This window comes from Caretta caretta, chromosome 2, assembly GCF_965140235.1.
Source record: "Caretta caretta isolate rCarCar2 chromosome 2, rCarCar1.hap1, whole genome shotgun sequence".
Classification (NCBI taxonomy): Eukaryota; Metazoa; Chordata; order Testudines; family Cheloniidae; genus Caretta; species Caretta caretta.
In genome coordinates, this window is record NC_134207.1 from 231,145,480 (window position 1) to 231,168,895 (window position 23,416).

The 23,416-nt window shown below is 44.7% G+C and overlaps 2 protein-coding genes across 9 annotated transcripts in view; one reads left to right on the top strand and one right to left on the bottom strand.

Annotated features, from left to right (window-relative positions):
• The window catches only part of CACNB2 (calcium voltage-gated channel auxiliary subunit beta 2), a 444,228-nt gene that overhangs the window by 420,482 nt on the left and 330 nt on the right, over positions 1–23,416 (top strand). The window lies entirely within an intron of this gene.
• The window catches only part of NSUN6 (NOP2/Sun RNA methyltransferase 6), a 59,136-nt gene that overhangs the window by 9,404 nt on the left and 26,316 nt on the right, over positions 1–23,416 (bottom strand). For all 8 annotated transcript variants that reach the window (XM_048837974.2, XM_048837972.2, XM_048837975.2 and 5 more), the window contains exons 8-9: positions 18,750–18,869; positions 553–697 (exon numbers count right to left, since the gene is read on the bottom strand). In XM_048837974.2, the coding sequence (XP_048693931.1) occupies positions 553–697; positions 18,750–18,869 (265 nt within the window). The remainder of the gene's footprint in view (positions 1–552; positions 698–18,749; positions 18,870–23,416) is intronic.

Below are 23,416 nucleotides of genomic sequence, written 5' to 3' on the forward strand. Positions count from 1 at the left end.
AGTCAGAAAAGCAAATGAAATAAAAATAATGCTCTAGGCTCCTATAACACTTTCCATCTGTTTCTGTCAAATAGCTATACAAACATTAACAAACTAAGCTTCACTGTACTCTTGGGAGTTAAATATTAATATCCCTATTCTACAGATGGGAATTCAGAGGCACACAGAAGCTAAATGATCTGCCAAAGTCACTTATGTGATAGAGCTAACAAAACCCCAAAAATTCAGAATGTGGGCTTAAATGCTATCATGAAGAAAGGCTTAATAGGCAGTCTCTCTGATATTATCTGGAGAAGGAATAAATGCCTCCTTAAGTACATTAGGCTGCAATAAGGACGGACAGTTAAGAGTTTTGCATGTGCACTACTGAGAAACTGATACTTGCAGAAGGACAGAAAGTAAAAGGATATCCACAGTGCTGAAGCACCCTGGGTATGTGCCAAAGTTTCAAGAACTTTGGATATTGTGGCAGGATTAACAGCACTAGCAAAAATATGATTATCATTTTCTTTTAAAAGACAATATCAAAATTCTTAAAATCATTTACTTTACCTTGTCCATCTTCTCTCTTCCCGATGGCAAGTGCCTTAGTTCCATCACAGCAAAATGCTTTAATACAATTCAGCTGCAACAATGCTGCATTCTGCTTGATTTTTTTGACTTTGTTAGCTATCTTGTCCATGGCTATCACTTCACCCTGAAAAAGTGAAGCGTGCACCAAATGTAGTAGTTAAAATGATGAGTAGCTGCAGCAATACCTGTTATCTTTCATTTAAGCTCCAATTCATAACACACACATTTTTCTCTACTTTAAAAATACATTCTGATGAGAAAATTTTAATCTAAGTTTTGTGGGGTCATTTAAATGAGAAGAAAAAATGAAAATAATTCATGCATAAACATTTTTCCTGTTTTCTGATCATCTCTACAACTGCTCAGAAAATGTTCATTGAATATTTGACTAAAAATGGGGTGGGAAGGAAATCTGTAATGTTTTCATATTTATCAACCAGCTTTTATTAATATTTTAATGGACCCGCTTCCCAAAAGTGTCTATATTATCTGATGTATAACTGTAATATACTGATGTTATAATATTAAAATAATGTTTCAAAAGTATATCAAGATTTCACGCAAACATTTTAGAAATGTAAATTATTTATTAAATGCAACATGGAAAATGATAAATGTAGGGGGGAATGTACTTTACAACCAGAAAAGGAAAGCAAAGCAGACAGATTAGAGAAGCCTATTTTATACATGTTCAGGAAGTACATTAATTTATATAATTCCAATTCAACAACTGCATTCTCCTGAAGCTTTACTCCTGTGGTTTGAGGTTGGTAGAGTCTCTGGATTGAATTACAATTACATATAATAAGAGGAACACTTTTTTCCTTATAAATCAAAAATATTTCATGTCCAAGAGTTGCAGATGAGCACTAAATTATGAAAATTGTTTCAGATGCAAAAACTATAAATGGAAGTAAATCAATGGCAAAGGCACATTGCTATACAGAAACTCTTCATCACCACACTGAAGCTCTATACTTGTAAATTTCATGGCTCTACCGACAGAATGCCTAATGCATGTTTGCAATTGAAGGGCTGGCCACCTCCCTTAGCGCCACATTGATTACTTCAAGCAGACGGTCCCATACAGCAAATTGTGTGGCTTTTTAAAGTACACACAACTAACCACTGCAAAGCCCTACTGTGAATGCACAGATAGCGACTGAAGCGCATTCTATTGCAAATTGTAAGATCTATTTAACTCACCTCATATTTTATACGTAACTCCACTCCAGTCAAAAATGACAATTCAGCAAATAAATGTTACATTTTCTCTGAAATTACTAAAATAGATTCCCCACTCTCTCTCACGTAAAAGAACAATCTCATAGCCCTTTCCTTCAGACTGAAAATGCCTTGGTATGGGCAAGTCCTTACTCCTCTCTCCCCATACTTTTTTTTGGCAGGACAAAGTGCTTGTGTGTTTTTTCTCCTGTGTCTTTCTCCAACTGTTAAATTTCATGCATCCCTTTCACATAGACTTTCTCCTTTTGTCAGACATACAATTTTCATTAAGCCTTCCAACATTAAACACTCACATTGCCTTCAGACCCTGTTGCATCTGATCCATTCTCCCACATCAATTACTAACCTTTTATAATTGCTGTTCTTTAAGATGTGTTGCACGTGTCCATTCCACCTTTGGTGTGCATGCACCCTGTGACAGGCATTGGAAATTCTTCTCTTAGTGGTACCTGTTTGGGCAGCTTGAGCACCCTCTGCTGTTGTGTTCCACTGCGTGATGGTAAAGGACCCATCTATCCCTGAGCGCCCTCAGTTCCTTCTTGCCAGACAACTCCAATGCAGAGGGCTAAGTTAGTTGTCTGGGTAATATGAAAATCAGACACCACTTTAGAGAGAAATCTCAGATGAGAGCACGAGTACATCTTATCCTTAAAAAAGCTTGTATAAGGCAATTCAGATGTCAGTGCATGCATTTTGGCCACCCTCCTGACTAAAAGTGGTTTTCCTGATGGCTATCGCTTCAGAGACAGGTGCAGAAAGAAGCACATTGCTGAAGGGTCCACAGTGGCCCTATGATTTTTCACAAAACTAGGTTTAAGTCCTAGGAGGAACAGGTTCTCTTATTTGAGAGTACAACTTTTCCTGGCCCTTCACAAATCTGAATGTCATATCACCAAAAAATCCAGAATGGTTATCCACATGAAGATGGAAAACTGATATTGTTGCCAGCTGAACTTTGATAAAAGAAATTGCCAACCCCTGCTGTTTTAGGTGCAATAGATAGTCCAGGACCTGCTGGATAGAGGACTGCTTTGATGAGAGCAAATGGGAAAATGCCTCTGTTATGAACATAAGTAGCTCTGGTAGAGGACTTTCTACTATTTAACAACTTATGTCGAACTTGCTCTGAGCCAGACTGCTCCCTAGGATTTCGCCATGGAGCCTTCAAGCCATTAAATGAAGGGCTTGGATGAAGCAGCCGATCATGATCTTCGAGATCAAAGTCCAGGTGCAATGGGAGTGAAACTGGAGCTGCCATTGACAAATCCAATAGAGTGGAGAACAATGCTGTTGAGGCCACGTTGGGGCTATTAAAAACTGTTACTTTCTGTAACTGCGGTTCTTTGAGATGTAATGCAGATGTACAGTCCAGGTAGGTGTGCGTGTGCACCGGAGCCACAGACTTTTGCCTAGCAGTTACCTGTAGGGGCGGGAGGTACTCCTGCCTTGTGTCTGTAGCCCCTTCCCTTGCTGTATGAGGCTGTGCCACCCCAACCTCCCTCTGTTCCTTCACGCCAAATATCCTGGGGAAGACTCCAATGGAGACAGGACAGGGGATGGGTCCTGGAATACATGTATGCATCACATCTTGAAGTAACTTTCCTCCTCGTCCTCCTCCATCATCTTCTCCTTCTCCTCCTTGCAGATGCAGACATGTATTCCAAGTAGATGACTAGCAAGCAGTACCCCCATCCAGAGGCGGAGCTCAGAATCTAAGTAAGGATCACAGGACCATTCAACGGTCCATACATGTATGGATGGATGACCATGTGGCCGCCCTACGAACATCCAATATGAAAATGTAATTGAGGAATGCTACTAAAATTGCCCGTGCTCTCATTGAGCATGCTGATATCTGCTGAGGAGGCACAGCCAATGTTATCTCATAGGCAGTCTTGATACAAGACGTTATCCACCTAGAGATGGTCTGCACAGAGACCACTTGTTCCTTCATGCAGTCTGCATAGGATACGAACAGACAAGGCAAAGAAAAAGACTGTTCAGTCAAAAGGCTAGACAGGTCTAATGTATGGAGGTGTTGCTCCTCCGGGAAAAATACTGGTAAACACAGCACCTGGTTCAAATGACACTGAGACCATCCTAGATACAAACTTTGGGCGTGGCCAGAGCGTAACCTTGTCCCTGAAGAACTGTGTGCAAGAAAGCCCCGCCATCAGGGCCTGCAGCTCACCCAACCACCTGATAGAGGTAATAGCTATCAAGAATTCCATTTTCTGAGACAGAAAGGGCAGCAGACAGGAAGCAAGGGGCTCTAATGGAGGCCCCATTTAAGCTGTGTTTGGTTCCCACAAGGGGACTGGAGGATGCAAGTGGAGAAGTACTTGCAGAAATCTTGTCACCATGGCATTGGAGAAAACAGATTTCCTTTGGATAGATGGATGAAACACCATTATTTTCTGCCGAGTGCACTTTTACAGAACTGAGTGCTCAGCCCAATTCCTGAAGGTATAGCAAGTACTCCAAGATGTCCTGGATAGATGTCTCTGCCGGATGGGCCCCACAGGCCAAGGACCACATGGAAAACCTCTTCCACTTCACCAAGTAGGCTGTTTTAGTGTTCTTTCTCCTCGTTCAGCCATGCAGCAGCCATGCCACAAGGTGCAGGGAGCTGAACACCAGATGCCGTGTGCAGCCACAGTCCTGTATTAGAAGGTCGGAAAGGGGAGGAAGCGGATGGGAGGCTGAACTGACAGAGTGAGGGGGTCTAAGAACCAGCACTGTCTCAGCCACAGTGGGGTGATCAGGATGAGTCTGGTTCAATCTGCCTTGAGCCTGAGATAAGAGGAAATGCGTACAGCAGGGTTGACTGCCAGTTGCAGTAGAAAGCGTCGGAGAGGGAGCCTGGGCTGAACCCCTCCTGAAAGCAGAATAGGTGACACTTCCTGTTTTTCCTCGTCGCAAAGAGGTCAATCGTGGTGATACCATGTGTTGTGAAATCCATCCAAAGGACCTCTGCCTTCAAGGACCATTTGTGGCTTGGGGAGAAAAACCTGCCGAGATGATCCAGAAGGCAGTTCTGGACCCCTCCTAAATGGACAGCTATTGAGGTGATGTCTTCTTCGATGCAGAACCTCCACAGGTTGATCACCACCAGGCAGAGTGATCTGGAGTAGGCTCCCCCTTGTTTGTTCACACAGTACATTGCGGTGGTAGTCGGTGAGTATGTGAACCACTCAATGCCTGATATGGTTTCAGAAGGCACAATATGTGTTGTGGATGGCCTGAAGCTCTCGCACATTGATGTGGAATGTGGCCTCCTGTTTCGACCACAGGCTGTTCATCCTCATTGAGTCCAGATACACCCCTCAACACAGAAGGGATATATGTTGGTAATCACTGATTTGGCTGGAGAAGGTTGAGCAAGGGAGACCCTTTTGCACACAGTGTGTGGGGACTCCCACCAGTGCAGGGACTCCAGAGTGATGGAGAAAGGTGAACCAACCTATCCAGGGAATGCAGAATAGGGCAATAAATTGTCCTGAGCCACATCAAATGGCAGAGGTGCTTAATGACTTCTTTGTTTCGGTTTTCTCCGAGATTGGTGGTGATTGGACATCTAACATAGTGAATGCCAGTGAAAATGAGGTAGGAACACAAGAGGCTAAAATAGGGAAAGAACAAGTTAAAAATTACTTAGACGAGTTAGATGTCTTCAGGTCACCAGGGCCTGATGAAATGCATCCTAGAATACTCAATGAGCTGACTGAGGAGATATCTGAGCCATTATTAATTATGTCTGAAAAGTCATGGAAGACGGGAGAGATTCCAGAAGAGTGAAAAAGGACAAAAATAGTGCCAATCTATAAAAAGGGAAATAAGGACAACCTGGGGAATTACAGACCAGTCAGCTTAACTTCTGTACACAGCAAGATAATGGAGCAAATAATTAAGCAATCAATTTGCAAACATCTAGAAGATAATAAGGTGACAAGTAATAGTCAGCACGGATTTATCATGAACAAATCGTATCAAACCAACATGATCGCTTTCTTTCACAGGGTAACAAGCCTTGTGGATGGGGGGAAGCAGTAGACGTGGTATATCTTGACTTTAGTAAAGCTTTTGATACCGTCTCAAATGACCTTCTCATAAACAAACTAGGGGAAATGCAACCTAGATGGAACCATTATAAGGTGGGTGCATAACTGGTTGGAAAACCGTTCCCAGAGTAGTTATCAGTGGTTCACAGCTGGAAGGGCATAACGAGTGGGGTCCTGTAGGGATCAGGTCTGGTTCTGTTCAATATCTTCATCAATGATTTAGATAATGGCATATAGAGTACACTTATAAAGTTTGTGAACGATACCGAGCTGGGAGGGGCTGGAAGTGCATTGGAGAATCAGATTCAAATTCAAAATGATCTGGACAAACTGGAGAAATGGTCTGAAGTAAACAGGATGAAATTCAATAAGTGCAAAGTGCTCCTTTTAGGAAGGAACAATCAATCAGTTGCACACAAACAAAATGGTAAATGACTGCCTAAGAAGGAGTACTGTGGAAAGGGATCTGGGGGTCATAGTGGATCACAAGATAAATATGAGTCAACAGTGTAACACTGTTGCAAAAAACAAACATCATTCTGGGATGTATTAGCAGGAATGTTGTAAGCAAGACAAGAAATAATTCTTTTGCTCTACTCTGTGCTGATTAGGCCTCCACTGGAGTACTGCGTCCAGCTCTGGGCACCACATTTCAGGAAAGATGTGGACAAATTGGAGAAAGTCCAGAGAAGAGCAACAAAAACGATTAAAGGTCTAGAAAACATGATCTATGAGGGAAGATTGAAAAAACTGGGTTTGTTTAGTCTGGAAAAGAAAAGACTGAGAGGGGACATGAAAACAGTTCTCAAATACACAAAAGGTTATTACAAGGAGGAGGGAGAAAAATTGCTTTTCTTCACCTCTGAGGATAGGACAAGAAGCAATGGGCTTAAATTACAGCAAGGGAGGTTTAGGTTGGACATTAGGACAAACTTCCTAACTCAGGGTGGTTAATCACTGGAATAAATTTCCTAGGGAAGTTGTAGAATCTCCATCATTGGAGATTTTTAAGAGCAGGTTGGACAAACACCTGCCAGGGATGGTCTAGATAATACTTAGTCCTGCAATGAGTGCAGGGGACTGGACTAGATGATCTCTCTAGGTCCCTTCCAGTCCTATGATTCTATGAAGAGGGCAAAGATGCAATCTGGTGAGTTGGACCACCTGGATGCAAGCGGACATGTAATTCAGCAGGCTCAGACAAACATGGATTGTTGTGGATGCTTGTGATTGCAGACTGACACAACTGTCTAATTGCCTAGAAAACACTGGTCGGCAGGAACACCCTTGACCTCATGGAATCTGACAGGGCCCCAGTGAACTCTGTTTGCTCAGTGGAAGCCACTGAGCTGACTTCACAATGTTTAGAACAGGTTTCAGAGTAACAGCCGTGTTAGTCTGTATTCGCAAAAAGAAAAGGAGTACTTGTGGCACCTTAGAGACTAACCAATTTATTTGAGCATGAGCTTTCGTGAGCTACAGCTCACTTCATCGGATGCATACCGTGGAAACTGCAGCAGACTTTATATATACACAGAGAATATGAAACAATACCTCCTCCCACCCCACTGTCCTGCTGGTAATAGCTTATCTAAAGTGATCATCAGGTGGGCCATTTCCAGCACAAATCCAGGTTTTCTCACCCTCCACCCCCCCCACACAAATTCACTCTCCTGCTGGTGCTAGCCCATCCAAAGTGACAACTCTTTACATAATCAAGTCGGGCTATTTCCTGCACAAATCCAGGTTCTCTCACATCCCCCCCACCCCCATACACACACAAACTCACTCTCCTGCTGGTAATAGCTCATCTAAACTGACCACTCTCCAAGTTTAAATCCAAGTTAAACCAGAACATCTTGGGGGGGGGGGGGTAGGAAAAAACAAGAGGAAACAGGCTACCTTGCATAATGACTTAGCCACTCCCAGTCTCTATTTAAGCCTAAATTAATAGTATCCAATTTGCAAATGAATTCCAATTCAGCAGTTTCTCGCTGGAGTCTGGATTTGAAGTTTTTTTGTTTTAAGATAGCGACCTTCATGTCTGTGATTGCGTGACCAGAGAGACTGAAGTGTTCTCCGACTGGTTTATGAATGTTATAACTCTTGACATCTGATTTGTGTCCATTTATTCTTTTACGTAGAGACTGTCCAGTTTGACCAATGTACATGGCAGAGGGGCATTGCTGGCACATGATGGCATATATCACATTGGTGGATGTGCAGGTGAACGAGCCTCTGATAGTGTGGCTGATGTTATTAGGCCCTGTGATGGTGTCCCCTGAATAGATATGTGGGCACAATTGGCAACGGGCTTTGTTGCAAGGATAAGTTCCTGGGTTAGTGGTTCTGTTGTGTGGTATGTGGTTGTTGGTGAGTATTTGCTTCAGGTTGCGGGGCTGTCTGTAGGCAAGGACTGGCCTGTCTCCCAAGACTTGTGAGAGTGTTGGGTCATCCTTTAGGATAGGTTGTAGATCCTTAATAATGTGTTGGAGGGGTTTTAGTTGGGGGCTGAAGGTGACCGCTAGTGGCGTTCTGTTATTTTCTTTGTTAGGCCTGTCCTGTAGTAGGTAACTTCTGGGAACTCTTCTGGCTCTATCAATCTGTTTCTTCACTTCTGCAGGTGGGTATTGTAGTTGTAAGAAAGCTTGACAGAGATCTTGTAGGTGTTTGTCTCTGTCTGAGGGGTTGGAGCAAATGCGGTTGTATCGCAGAGCTTGGCTGTAGACGATGGATCGTGTGGTGTGGTCAGGGTGAAAGCTGGAGGCATGCAGGTAGGAATAGCGGTCAGTAGGTTTCCGGCATAGGGTGGTGTTTATGTGGCCACTGTTTATTAGCACTGTAGTGTCCCACGCGCTTGAGTAAATGTAGCATGGTGCTGATGTGGGCCAGAATCTCCTAATTGTAGCCACCCTTCAGCAACCAGTCGTTAATGTAGGGGAAGATATGGATTCCCTTCTTCCTGAAATACAGGATGACCAACACCAGGGATTTGATAAGGACTTGGGGGTGGGAGAGAGAAGAAAGGCCAAACAGGAGAACGGTTTACAGAAAGTGACAATCTCCTATCATGAAGTGAAGAAACTTCCTGTGACTTGATAGAATGGCCACATGAAATTAAGTGTCTTGAAGGTCCAGAGCAGTGAACCAGTTCTGAGACAAAGCAGAGAGGACAGCTAAGAGTGACCATGCAGAACCTCACATATGTGACGAATTTGTTTGAGTCCACGGAGGTCAAGGATGGGCCTCATTCTGCCCTTGGATTTTGGTATCAGGAAATACCAGGAGTAAACCCCGTAACCCCAGTGTTTTGCGGAACCTCCTCCCCCAACTTCCAACGCAAACAGAGAGCTGATCTCTGGGAAGAACAATGTCTTGTGAGCGGGGTCCCTGAAGACGGATGGGGAAGAGGGGTAGGGAGGGGGTGTGGAGAGGAACTGGATGGCATAACATGATCTGATGGTGTCTTGAACCCAGCTGTCAGAGGTAAATCGAGACCTGGGCACTGTAAAAGCGGGCCAGCCTATCCCCAAAGGAATGGGGGGACAACGAGGGAGGACCAACAACTGGAACAATGCTCTGGATCAGTGAGTCAAAATGGGCACTTAGCAGGCGCAGAGGGAAGGCACACAGACTGGCCAGGCCCTGAGCTTGACTGCTTCCTCTTGTGAGACCTGTCCCGCTTCATGCGGTAGTCTCTCTGTCTTGAGGGGAAGGACTGCACAAAAGGATGCTGCAGCCTGTACAGCTGTTGTTGCTGAGCCCCACAGTGACATATACACCCCCAAAGACCTTTTGGTAGCCCTTGAATCCTTAAAAGATGCAGGGTTTCAACCGTCTTGTATTTCAACAGGTGAACCTTGTGTTTGGACAAGTCCTCGATTGCTTGCTGGACATCCAGACGGATCCTTGAATTCTGAAGGCAGGAAGCCCTCTCCTCACAGTAATTGCTGAGGCCATCACCTTGCCCAAAGTGCATGTAACATGAAGGGCAGACTGCAGAGATGTTTTGGCCACCAAGTAGCTTTCAGTGAAAAACACCCAAAATTTCTCACTAGAAGCCTTGGGCAATTGCTCCTCAAATCTGGCCATAGCCAACCAATTAAGAAAGCCATACCTGGCCAGCAATGCTTGCTGGCTTGCAATCCTCACCTGTAATGAAGAGGAGGTGTATATCTTTCTGCCCAAGAGGTCCAGGCACTTAAAGACTCTGTCCTTGGGGTTGGACTTGAACCTGCCCTGCTGGGCTTTGTCATTCACCACTGTGATCATCAGGGAGTTTGGGGCTAGATGGGAAAAAACACTCATATCCCTCCACAGGCACAAAATAGCGTTTCTCTAAGCACTTGACACTAGTGGTACAGAGGCTGGTGTAGCCCAAAAAGCTCTTGCAGGCTCGAGGAGCACCTTGTTAACTGGAAGGGCCACCCTCCCAGGGAGAGAGGGCTGTGTTTATGAGTATTCTCCTGCAGAAACGCTGCTTGAAAATCTGACAGGGCCCTGGCAAACTCTGTTTGCTGAGTGGGAGCTGTCAAACTATTTTACCTTTTGCCTTGGACTTTATTGCTGCCACCACGAAGCATCTAACAGATATATAACCAGGAAAGAGCCCGCTTGGAAACGTCTTTCCCCCCAAAATCCTCCCCAAACCTTACAGCCCCTTTCCTGGGGAAGGCTTGATAAAAATCCTCACCACTTTGCGTAGGTGAACACAGACCCAAACCCTTGGATCTTAAGAACAAGGAAAAAGCAATCAGGTTCTTAAAAGAAGAATTTTAATTGAAGTAAAAATCACCTCTGTAAAATCAGGATGGTAAATACCTTACAGAGTAATCAGATTCAAAACATAGAGAATCCCTCTAGGCAAAACCTTAAGTTACAAAAAGACACAAAACCAGGAATATACATTCCATTCAGCATGGCTTATTTTCTCAGCCATTTAAACAAAACAGAATCTAACGCATATCTAGCTAGATTACTTACTAAGTTCTAAGACTCCATTCCTGTTCTGTTCCCAGCAAAAGCATCACACAGACAAAGAGAACCTTTGTTTCTCCCCCTGCTCCAGCTTTGAAAGTATCTTGTCTCCTCATTGGTCATTTTGGTTAGGTGCCAGCGAGGTTATCCTCACTTCTTAACCCTTTACACAGGTGAAAGGGTTTTCCCTCTGGCCAGGAGGGATTTTAAAGGTGTTTACCCTTCCCTTTATATTTATGACAGGAGCCAAGGTTGACTTCACTCTGCTTGAATATGGAGGAATGCGGCGACCCGGCATAAAAGGTCCTAGTATGCCTTGAAGTCCTGAGGGATAGAAAGGGAGGACAGACTAGGCAGCACCGCATTTCCAGGGACAAGGACGAGGCTGTTGGCTCAGCTATAGATGGGTCCTGCTTCTGACATAGTCTCCAGATAGGGAAACTCCAGTGGCTTCACAGGAAAGGAAGCCATGGGTGTCTGGACTCACAACTGATCCGTAGCCATCAATGCTGCATGAGCAGGCAACCCCTCTTTTGACTTGGATGACAAATGAGACTTCTGGGAGCGAGGAGCTTCCCACTGAGCCCAAGGGGGCCACTGGTATGGGTAAAACATTGGTGGCCAGCAGGTGCCAGGCTAGAGGCCTCCATCCCGACCTCAGAGTGCATGCCATCTCTGGTGGCCGCACTGGTGAAGTGGAGTGGGAGGACAAGGATCCCAACTCTGAAACAGAAGAGTCCCAGGACTTTGGAGACACTGGGGGAGTGACTCCAGAAGGAGCCAACAAGCGAGCTGACTCATCCATGGCCCAGAATAGGGTCAGAATCGACACTCCTGATGTAGTCGGCACTACCAGTGCCAAAAATGTCAGTGAAGCAAGCAAGGTCGGTCCCAGTGCAAACAGTGGTAACAGAGCATGTTGACATCGGGTGTGGTGAAAACCTCCACAGAACCAACTGTGGTGTTGAATGTTCTGGTGACAAGGAAAGGCCCAGTACTGAAGAACCTTTTACTACTTCTGGTGCTGGGTCCATACCAATCACCGGGAGGGGTGCTTTCTGGTGCAGTGCTGAAGGCCTGAAAGGTTCAGCAGCACGCTCTGACTGGGAGGCCATCGTGCTCACCAGCTTCACAAAGGCCTGGACCAGTGGCATAGATAGGATCGAAAGGTAGAGTACGTCTGCCACAGCCTGATACGCCCAAGTCACAGACACTGTTGGTACTGGCATCATTCCCGTTGGTCCTGGACTCAACAGACACCTGGAGGCCAGAAATGGAGTGGACGATACAAGTGTCTGCCCTCCCTACCATGGACCAAAAGAGGGTCAGAGGTGCCCACACATCCCACACGCCAGAGTCGGTCCTGTGCTGGTTCATGCTCTTCTTAGGGGAGACAGAAGAGTCCCCCCAGGCCCTGGAATGCTCACCACTGCTCTTATGAGACCTCTTATTTGGTGCCAATGATAGAGAACAACTCTTGTACCTCTTCGGAGAACCCCTGCCCTAGAACAGGAGGCAGCAGCACCTTCCAAGCCAGAGGGTGATCTGCAACCTGAGGAAGGCCTCAGTACAAGGTCAGACGGCATTCAAGGAGATGCCAATTAAGGCGAAGGTTCCGCATCACCCAAGTCCTCTTCTTGAATGATCTACAGATCAAACAGCACTCTCTAAGGTGGGCTTCACCAAGACAGAGCAAGCACCTTGTGTGGGGGTCACTATAGGGAATTGCCACTCCACACGAAAGGCAGTGCTTGAATGAGCACTACCGCTACCACTATGCTATACTCTATAACTTTTACACTAACACTAACTAAACTATTAACTATGTACAGCGAACTAGCCTAAGAGGATGAATTGCAAGGTTTTGAAAACAACCACCACACAGAGCTCCGACTGCAGCAGACAGGCCATGAAAAGGAACTGAGGGGTATCAGGGCAGTGGGGCCTCATATAGCCAGAAACAGGTCTACAGACATGAGGTGCAACTACCACTCCTCTATGGGTACTACTAGGCAAAAGTCTCTGGCTCTGCTGCGTGAACACAGCTACTTGGAATACATGTGTGCATTGACTCAAAGAAGAAATATAACTTGGGCCTAGTCCAGCTTGCTCTTTAGCAGTGCTAAATTGGGTGATTGGAGGAAAACCATAGTACAGCTTGTTCCTCCAGGGTAGCAGGAAAGCATCTGTGATGGAACTGGGACTGAGGCCTTGTAGGGAGCAAAACTATTGGTCATTTCCTGTTGGCCTTGTTGCAGATAAGTCTATCTAAGAAGTCCCATTACTATTGGAAAATTCTTCTGGCTGCAATCGGGCAGAGAGACTTTTGGAAACTCTTAAATTATCTGTTTAGTTGGTCTGCCAGCTCATTTTGCACTCCTGGAAAGTAAAAGGCTTCCAGATTGATTGAACCGGCAAAGCAAAAGTCCCATAGGTGAATTGGATCCTGACAAAGCAGGACAAGAGCAAGCTCCCCACCTGTTGAGGTAAAATATCACCACAGTATTGTCTGTAAAAACAAACAGGGTTTCCCCCTTAACATGCAACAGGAAGGCTTGACAGGAAAGGCGAACATCCCTTAGCTCTCTGCCATTGATATGAAGAGAGAGATCCATTGAAGACCACAAACCTTGAGTTTGGAGAGAGCCCAGAGGGGCTCCACACCCCAGGGCAGATGCATCCGTCACCAGCATCAGCAAGGTTGAAGGTGAACAAAGGGAACGCCCGCATAAACATGTGGGGGAGCGGGGGGTCTGTCCACCAATCTAGTGAAGTCAGTACTTGCAAGCACATGGTGAATAAACAAAGGCCAGCCACCTTTGAAGAGCCCTGAGATGCAGCCTGGCATGTTGGACTATATATGTGCATGAAGCAGAATTTCCCCTCTCGGTGGTCTGCTTAGAGGTATTATGCCTCCTCTGAGGCACTGAGGAGGGTAAGCAGTGTTAGGACTCAGGCAACGTTGGAGGAGCACTCCTAACAAACACCGAAACACTCGGTGCTGAGTCTGACCAACCAGGATCAGATACAGATCTTAGGGCCACCTCCATGTACAAAAAATTTAGCCTGGCTTCTCTGTCTGTCCTTGTCCAAGTCTTTAAGTCTTTGCAGATCTGGCAATGATCCTGAATATGAACTTCTCTAAACACTTCAAGTAGTTTGAGTTTGGATCGCTGATGGATGTCGACCTACCACAGAGATGCAGGGCTTGAAGCCTGGTGACCAAGGCATCCCTTGGTACTGAGTAATGGAAAAAACCAAACAAACCTGGGGCCAAAAGGAAAACTTACACTACCCACATTACCCAAGTACTAACCCTATAAATCTAGAACAGTATTTCCTGGTGTGCTGTCAGGCCTGAACAGGTGCGCTGTGACATTTTTTAAAAAACTAGATGAGAGAACAAAAAAAGTTGCTTATATTTTAATTAGTGTTGGAGCCAGATCACATTCTGTACTTTTGCTCTCTAGGATTATGCCCCTTTCAAATATTATGCATGAGTCACATTCCATTCCCCAATGCGAGATTAAGATAGCAAATCTGAGTCCTGCGGAGTGGGGGCAAAGGAAGGGGAAAGAAGGAGGGGAAGCTGCCTTCTGATTGGCCATCTGTCACACTACCCCATCTCCTTTGGGGCAGAGCAACCAATCAGAGCTCAATCTCCCTCTCCTTCCCCCTCCCCTCCTGTGAGCAATGGGTTGGCTCTTCTGCCCCTCTCTGCAGCCGCCGGCCAAAGGTGGTGGAAGAGCCCCTGGAGCTGCCCCCCCCCCGATGGGAAGCAGGGACCCCCGCTGCAACCACTCAGGATTGGGAAGGGAGTGGGGAAGAACACCAGGAGAAGCAGATGTGAGGCAGGGGGGCTGAACTGGAGGGTGGGGGCTAGGTGTGAGGTGGAGGAGCCAGGGGCAGCAAAACTGGTGTGAGGTGGGGATGGGGGCAGAACTGGTGGGGGAGCTGGAGGGGCAGAAGTAGTGGGGCAAGGTGGGAGCGGGACTAGCGGAGGGTGAGAACTGAAGTGATACGGGGTGGGGGGCAGAAGTGATTTGGAGACTAGCAGCACAGAACTGATTTGGAGGTTAAGGGGCAGAATTAATTGCTGGACAGGGAACAGTTAGATGTAGGATGAGAACTCCTGCAGTAGGACCAAAATCCTCATACCTAATTCATTTGGGAGCATGGACAGCTCTAACACACACTCACTCTCTGGGGAAGGGCGGGGCAGTTCACAAATCGGTAGACTGAAAAAAACAATATACTCTCTTTGTAAATAACTACATGTTTTGGGGGTCAATCTTCTGATTTGTTGAGGTCTGACATTTATTTTTTGATTTCTAGATATTGGCAACTCTGAGTGGGACTTTATATTGCATTTAAAAATAGCGGAGAAAGTTGGGAAGACTATTTTGGGAATGAGAAGAAATGATTAATTATTAATTGCTTGTCATCCCAAAATATTATTCTCAAGTGTGTGTCACTTTCTCCACTGAGCATGCTTTTGTCAGAGTTCTTATATTTAGCTTTAATGTTAGTTTCCACTCTTGAAAATGTTAATTCTGGCACAAAAGACCTAATGTTAGCTGCCATGATGTTTTGATTTTTAACCCTATTAGCCTCGTTCTGGATTGGCTCATGAATATTCATGAGACAAAATTAGGAGTGGCCTATGATAGACGCAATGTTATGCTACGCTCATATGAACTTGAGTTACAGGAGTCACATGGTGGTGTGTTTTTCAAATCTTACAAATCTCAAAGTTATAGTGATGAATTTTGAATTAATGACCCAAAAAATGGACAAATATTTGAAGAAAAAAGAAGATTTTGGTAGTTCCACATCTACTTGCAGTGATAAAACTGAACACGAAACAAAGAAAGTTAAAGTGGTGAACCGACACTTCTGTGAGACCCATCTGCAATTTGGATTGCCGTCTATAGGAGAACCATCTTGCTCTCTTCCAAAATGTCTTGTGTGCAAGGAGAAACTCTCAAACCATGCCATGGTGCCACATAAGTTAAAACAACGCCTTACAAGCAAACATTCATCCTTTGCCAAAAAGGACATAATATTTTTTAAAACGTTTGAGGGATCAGCATGAAAAGTAAACGCGACTGATGACAGACTGCACAACATTTTATGACAAAGCACTGGAAACAAGCTACATGATCGCTGAGCTTGTAGCAAAGGCAAGAAAGCCACATACAATCAGAGACATTAATTTTACCAGGATGCTAAGAAATCAGGAGAATAATGTTAGGTGCACATGAGTCAAGGAAATTGAAAAAGTTCCCCTTTCAGACAACATGGTAAGTCGCCTCACTGATGACACGTCAGGTGATACTGAGATGATGCTCCAAGAAAAATTAAAATCAAGCAGAAAATGTAATGTAAAGTACGTTAATGGAGATACTATCAAAGAAATTTTTTTGTTTGGCAAAGAACTACCAGGTCACACGGCTGGAGAAGAAATATTCAGTGTGACAACAGTCTACCTTGAGGAAGGAGAACTCCACTGGAAAAATTTTATCAGTATTTGTACTGATGGGGCATGCTCCACGATTGGCAAAGTGAAGGATTTGGAAGCAAGGTCTGGGATCAAAACCCAGATATGTTGGTAGCTCACAGTTTCCTGCACCATGAAGATCTCGTCGCTGAAACACTGCCAGAAGAAGTCTTTAGTATTAGATGGCGCAGTAAAGATAGTGAACTTTATACAATTGCAGCCCTTAAAATCATGCCTTTTCTTCTTGATGTGTAAGGAAACAGGAGTGGAACACCAGAGTTTACTTTTGAAGTATGCTGCCTTTCCCATGGAAAAGTTCTCTCATGCTTGTAAAGCTGAGAGGGGAGATCAAAATGTTCCTAACTTCTGAGAAATCAATGTACATGGACTTGATTGCTGACATGACATGGCTGATATATTCTGCCACCTCAATGAACTGAACAGGAAAATGCAAAGTAGAAACAAGGATCTTCTCTAGCACAGATAAATTGCACGGGTTTAGGTCTAAGCCAGGGGTGGGCAAACTACAGCCCACAGGCTGCATTCGGCCAGACAGCCGTTTTAATCTGGCCCTTGAGTTCCCGCTGAAAAGCGGGGTTTGGGGGTTGCCCCGCTCTGGCTCCTACGCATAGGGGCAGCTAGGGGGCTCCGCTCCACACACTGCCCGCACCCCAAGTGCCGCCACCGTAGCTCCCACTGGCCACGCCTCTGCATAGGAGCCAGAGGGGTGACAGGACGCTTGGAGCCTGGATCTCTGAGCTACCCCCCTGCACCCCAACCCCCAGTCTGATTAAATGTTTTTTTTGTTATTTTTTTTAAATATATATTTTATATATATTGTGGTCACTCATCACAGACTGTGAATCTCAGCATGCATCATTGCTTTATTAATCGAATTTAGGGCAGCATTTTGGAGTTCCATTCCCCATCAGATAGTGCGAGGCTCAGATCTCTGACCTAGAATTTGGCATTTGATGCTGCTCACTTCTAAAGACATACTAAAAAAGAAGTACCTCAAAGATAAAAAGGTAATACCATAAATCTTGATATATAATATCGTTAGTTGAGGTTTCTTGATTGGTTCAACTTTTGTATTATTTGTTGTTCCTCATATAATAAAAAAAAATTATTTGGCATCTTGATGTGAATGTGTGAGTCAACTGAAAATACTTCTCACAGTCTGTACAATATAGTTAACGATGTTAGAATGTAACATAGTCTGTACAATACAGTTAATTGTGAATGGCAAAGGTGGGAATCGGCTCAAACCGAGACAATAAGAGGCAGAGTTCATTTGGAGACAATATGGTGGTATGCCTCAAAATAATTAAAGGTGTGCTGCAGCAGAGAAAAGGTTGCAAACCACTTATCTAGAAAACTATCTACAATTAATTTACAATGCACACAAATACTAAGAGCACTTGCTAAGGCAAGCCAAGTGATTCCAGTGACCATCACAAGAGGTAAGAAGGAACTGATGGAGCTATGGCAGTTGAGCCCTTTATACCAGTGCACAGCAGCAGAGGGTGCTCAAGTCACCCAAACAGGTACCACTAAAGGAAAAAATTTCAATGATTGTGCACGGGATGCACACATACCAAGAGGGGAAGGCACATGTGAAATCACTCGAAGAACAATGACCTTGCTTAAATACAGTATCATTTATACATTATACATTAAATCTCACCAGGAAATCTTTAGTGCATGCCATCAGGGTTTACATGGACCAACTAATGCACAACACATTAATACACTTTAGAAATCACACCCCTCTACTCAGCATTACTGATCTGTGTAGACAAGCCAGTAGACACATATTTCCAGTGTCTATTGGATAAACAGTGATTTATTGATTTGCATTGGGGTGTTTTAACAGTGTTAATCTGTTAAAATCAGAAGCCCTATTTATATCTTATTTTATTTGTCTCCAAGACTGAAAAACTCCTTAGGGCAAGGACTTTGTCTTTCTGTGTTTTGTGAAGAGTTGTGGAGTCTTAGGGCATTTTAGAAATAACTCCTTATGCTTCCCATACATCATCAGCTTCAAGGCTTGTGTACATTTCTCAACACTGCCCTACACATTATTAATGCTTCTGCTAAACAAAGATTAGAACACTTTTAAAAAAAGTTTTGGTCACAAATGTCCACTAAAACCAGATCAGTTTAAGGCAAATAAGGTTCTATTTGTAATAAGTGACTATGTGATAAGACAGACCTGTATTTATTTCAATAATTCTGACATGCGGCAAAGTAAGCAGCATGTTCAAATATAAATGGTTTGCTATTCTGTGTTATCTGTGGATATCAATAGATAAGCGAAGTGAGTCATGCTAGTGAAATGCAGGTCAAACCTTCCTTACTTGAGATAAAAAATGCTCAATGATTTTTCTTACCTGGTCATGCATTAATGTTGCAAGATGAGTTGTTTTTCCCCCAGGTGCAGCACACATGTCCAGAATTCTCTCTCCTGGCTGAGGGTTTAAAACATGGCTTACAACTGCAGAGGGCAAGTTCTATTATTAAAACAAAAAGTTTGAATTAATGCTTTAAAACAGTTCTATTTCAGGGATAACAAACGAAGGGAATATATACTGAAAACCATCTCATCAATCAGTGAAGGCACTTATATTTTTGTTGCTCTCTCTAGTACAGAGCTTGAATAGTTTCAATTTAAATACTTCATATTAAGCGTATAACTATATTTCACTTTACATCTCTGGTCGCTTTTCTCCTAAACTTAAGCATTAACAATTGAGGTGCTGGGCATTTCCTGGGGATTCATGACTAAGGCAACTATAAAGCTAAATAAAACAGGATGATACTGTGACTGACTGTGGCGTTGCCCTGTAATACTATATTGACCTGGTCATTAGGATGTTTACTGTATGAATGTATTTGTTTAGCTTAACGGAGGGCTGTAAAGAAAGCAAGTAGGAAGTAGAATAATGGCTCAGAATAAAACACCCCTCAGCAAACATTTGAGGATTTGTATGGAACAATGGCAGAGTTGTTAGCTCTGGAGTCTGCCTCAATCTCCTGCAGAGCCTAATGACCTGGTTTTGAGAAGCAGGGCTGAAGAGCAGGAGCTGACAGAAACAAAGGAAATCTGACTGGATACAAAGTGCCTCGGGCTATGTCAGCATAATTTATGTTGCTCAAGGGGTGTAAATAAACCACCCCCCAAGAAACATAAGTTACACCGACATAAGCGCCAGTGTAAACCGTGGACTGCAGAGGTGGTTTTATTATGCCAATGGGAGAGCTCTCTCCCATCAGCATAGAGCATCTTCACCAGAAGCGCTGTAGCAGCGCAGTTGCACTGGTGCAGCTGAGCCTCTGCATGTGTAGAAAAGCCCTCACTCTCTCTATGCGGGAGGCTAGTTGAGAAGCTGAACAGCCAGGCTGACACTCAGCACCCACTGGAGTGCCTGAAGAAGTTAGACCTGCCTAGGCCACCCTTAGGGATAGCAAGCCTAGAGACAAGATAGATTTGTGTGTATACCGTTTGTTTTAAAATCCCTTTTCTCTAAAAGCTTTGTTCCAACTGGTAAAATAAACCATAAGGTGGCTCTCTAGTCACTATATACACACCACTGATCACAAGGGAAGAATCACAGTCAGAGCTGCTGTACAAGCACAGTTGATACACAAGGTACAGTAGTCCAGGAATGGTATGGAGTGGGAGAACTGGAATTCCATCTGAAGACAGGTGAAGGCAAGAAGCCTGACACATGAGGAGGCATGCTCAGAGAAACCAGGAAGGAGACAGAGATGTGGCTTGTTTTGGTATAGACAAGGTGTTTGCTGATTAGCCAATCAGATTCCTTCATCTGAATACTAACCAAAATTTAATTTTTTTACAAATGTAAACTACAGCTCCAAAGCTAGAGCTCCAATGCTAACATTAGATCTCAAACACATGGTTTAAGGCATTTGCAAGCAGGATTTGCACTGCATTAACAGAGTACATGTACTGGGGAGAAGAGAGGGTTACTCATCTTGTGCAGTAACTGAAGTTCTTCGAGATGTGTCTCCCGTGGGTGCTCCATTTTAGGTGATCGAACACTCTAACTCCAGTCGGAGAATTTCGACAGCAGTACCTGGCTGGGCTGCACATGTGCTCTCCCCGTCTTGCAGCAGTTGATTAGCGCCGTGCAGCCCCCCCCCCCCCCAGTTCCTTCTCTTCTGCAGAGGACTAATTAGAACTCCAAAGTAGAGGGGAGGAGGAAGGGTAGGGGACCACCCACGGGACACACATCTTGAAGAACCTCAGTTACCGCACAAGGTGAGTAACCCTCTCTTCTTCTTCGAGTGATGTCCCTGTGGGTGCTCCACTTCAGTGCACCTCAGGTGAAAGGAGTGGATCGGAGTTAATTCTGAATGGACGATAGGACTGGGCTATGTGGACCTTTGGTCTGACCAAGTAGGACCACTCTTATGTGGAATGACACCTCTTGCCTATCCTTATGAAGTTTAGGGAAGAATGTGGAAAGATGGATTGGCTGGTTGAGGTGAAAAGAAGAAGAGACTTTAGGCAAGAATTTAGGGTTGGGGGTCTCAGAGTCACCTTATTCTTAAGAAAAATCATATATGATGTGTCTGCCATAAAGGCCCCTATTTTTCCGACACACCTTGCTGATGTGACGGCTACTAGAAAGGCTACTTTCATGGAAAGATGTAGTAGCTAACATGTAGCCAGAGGTTTGAATGGGGCAGTTATCAGAGATCGAAGCACTAAGGTGAGGTCCCACAGAGCAGTTGGGGCTCTAGGTTCTGGGTAGAGGTTACGAACGCCCTGCAGGAATTTTTTAGTAGTTGGGTGTGCAAAGACCGAAATGCCATCCACCTTGTGGTGGAAGGTTGTAATTGTAATGAATTCATTGAGAGACCTGATTTCTTAAGGTAAAGATGTAGTCCAAGACTATGGGCAGGGTAGAAATGGTCGCTTCCATTTGTTTGTTTAGGCACCACATGTGGAATCTCTCCTCCATTTGTGGAGGTATGTCGAGTGTGTAATTGTCCGTCTGCTGTTTAGCAAGACTCCTTAACTTCTTTGGAGCAGATCATCTCCTCACCTTGAAACCATTGAGGAGCCAAACTCTCAGACAGAGCATCTCCAGGTTTGCAAAGTTTGGCCTGCATCCTGAGAAAGATTTGGAAAAAGTGGAAGGACTTGCGGTGGACATGCTGACATCTGTTGTAGGCATGGATACCATGTTTGCCTAGGCCTTGCTGGAGCTAATCAGGATGACTTTGGCTGGATCAGATCTGATCCTGTGTGTGACTCTGGGCAGTAGTGGGATGGGAGGGAAGGCATCCAGGAGAGGTGCATCCCATGTGATGAAAAATGCATCTCCTATGGATTTTGGTCCCAGACCCACTCTGGAGCAAAACATTGGAGATTTGTGACAAATAGGTCTATCAATAGGAATCCCCGTTGTTGAAATATGTTCTAAATCATGGAGGTGTTTATTTTCCACTTGTGGTCGTGTGTGAACTTTCAGCTTAGAGCGTCTACCACGATACTCTGAGATACCGGTAGGTAGGTGGCTGATACGTTGACGTTGTGTTCAATGCATAACGTCCACAACTTTATGGCCTCTGTGCATAGGGAGTACGATCTCGCTCCTCCCTGTCTGTCCGTCATGATCTGTATGGTTTTGTTTTCAACTAGAGGCATGAAGTGCGCCCAGGTATTATGAACTGTTTGCAGTTTCAGAATGTTAATGTGGAGTGTTGATTCCAAAGGAGACCACTGCCCTATGCTATGAGGCTGTCTAAGTGGGCACCCCATCCCAGTAGGGAGGCATCCATGGTAATTACCATTTCGGGACGCGAGGGGAGGTTTAGGAAGGGGATGCCTGTGTACACGTTGTGCAGGTGAGTCCACCACTGTAACGAGTTCTTGAACTTCACTGGCATGCTTAGGAGTTTGTTCAGTCTGTGTTTGTGTGGAATGCACACTGTCCTGAGGCAAGCTTGCCTGCAGCGCACGCTTAGTCTGGCATGATTTACAACATGAACACCTAGTAGACGAAGGCAGGTCACCGTCATGTGACCTAGCTGACGAAGGCAGGTCCCAGCAGATACTTGTAGACTGTGTATCATGGTATCGATCAAGTCTGTCAGGGCAACAAATCTCTGAAGTGGTAGTGATGCTTTCGCCTCTATAGAGTGTAGGTAGGCCCCAAGAAAGTCCAGTTGTTGAACTGGTGTTAGTGTTGGCTTTTGAAGGTTTATTTACAGACTGAGATCTATGAAAAGTGACATTGTCTTTTGCATGGCTTTGACGGCTTCTTCTTGAGCGTGAGCCTTGATCAGACAATCATCTAAATACGGGTAGATCATGACCTCTTGCTTGTGTAGGTGGGCCGCCACTACTGCTAGAATTTTGGAAAACACTCGAGGGGCCGTGGAGGGACCAAAGGGTAGTATCGTGTATTGGAAGTGGTCCTGTCCCAATACAAATTGGAGGAATCACCTGTGTATTGGGTGCATGGTGACGTGAAAATATACATCTTGCAGGTCAAGGGTTGCAAACCATTCCCCTCATTCCAGTGCAGGAATTATTGTTGCTAAAGTCACCATCCTGAAATGTGTTTTGACGAATTTGTTTAATTGTATTAAAAAATAATGAGAATAGAAGCTCTTCCCTCCGTGTTGTACTGGCCTTGGTTCTACCGTGCTTAGTTGCAGAAGGTATTCTATTTCCTGTCTCAAGAGTGACTCATGAGAGGGGTCCCTGAAGAGCGACAGGCAGGGAGGATGGAAAGGAACTGGATGGGGTAGCCGGTCTTAATCTCTAGTACCCATTTGTCAGACATGATAAATACGCCAGAATGGGTTAAAGGGTACCAGATGGTCTGTAAACAGATGGTTGGTGGAGTGTGGCGTTAGCGACAGTAGTTGGGGGAGGTCTGTCAATCCCGTGACCAAATCTTCAAATTTGTATTTTGGAGATGGGTTGCTGCGATGTGGATGGCTGTGAAGAATTTGATCTTCGTTTGGGTGGTCTTTGAGGATCATACTGACTCTGGTTCTGTGTGTACAGAGCTTAAGA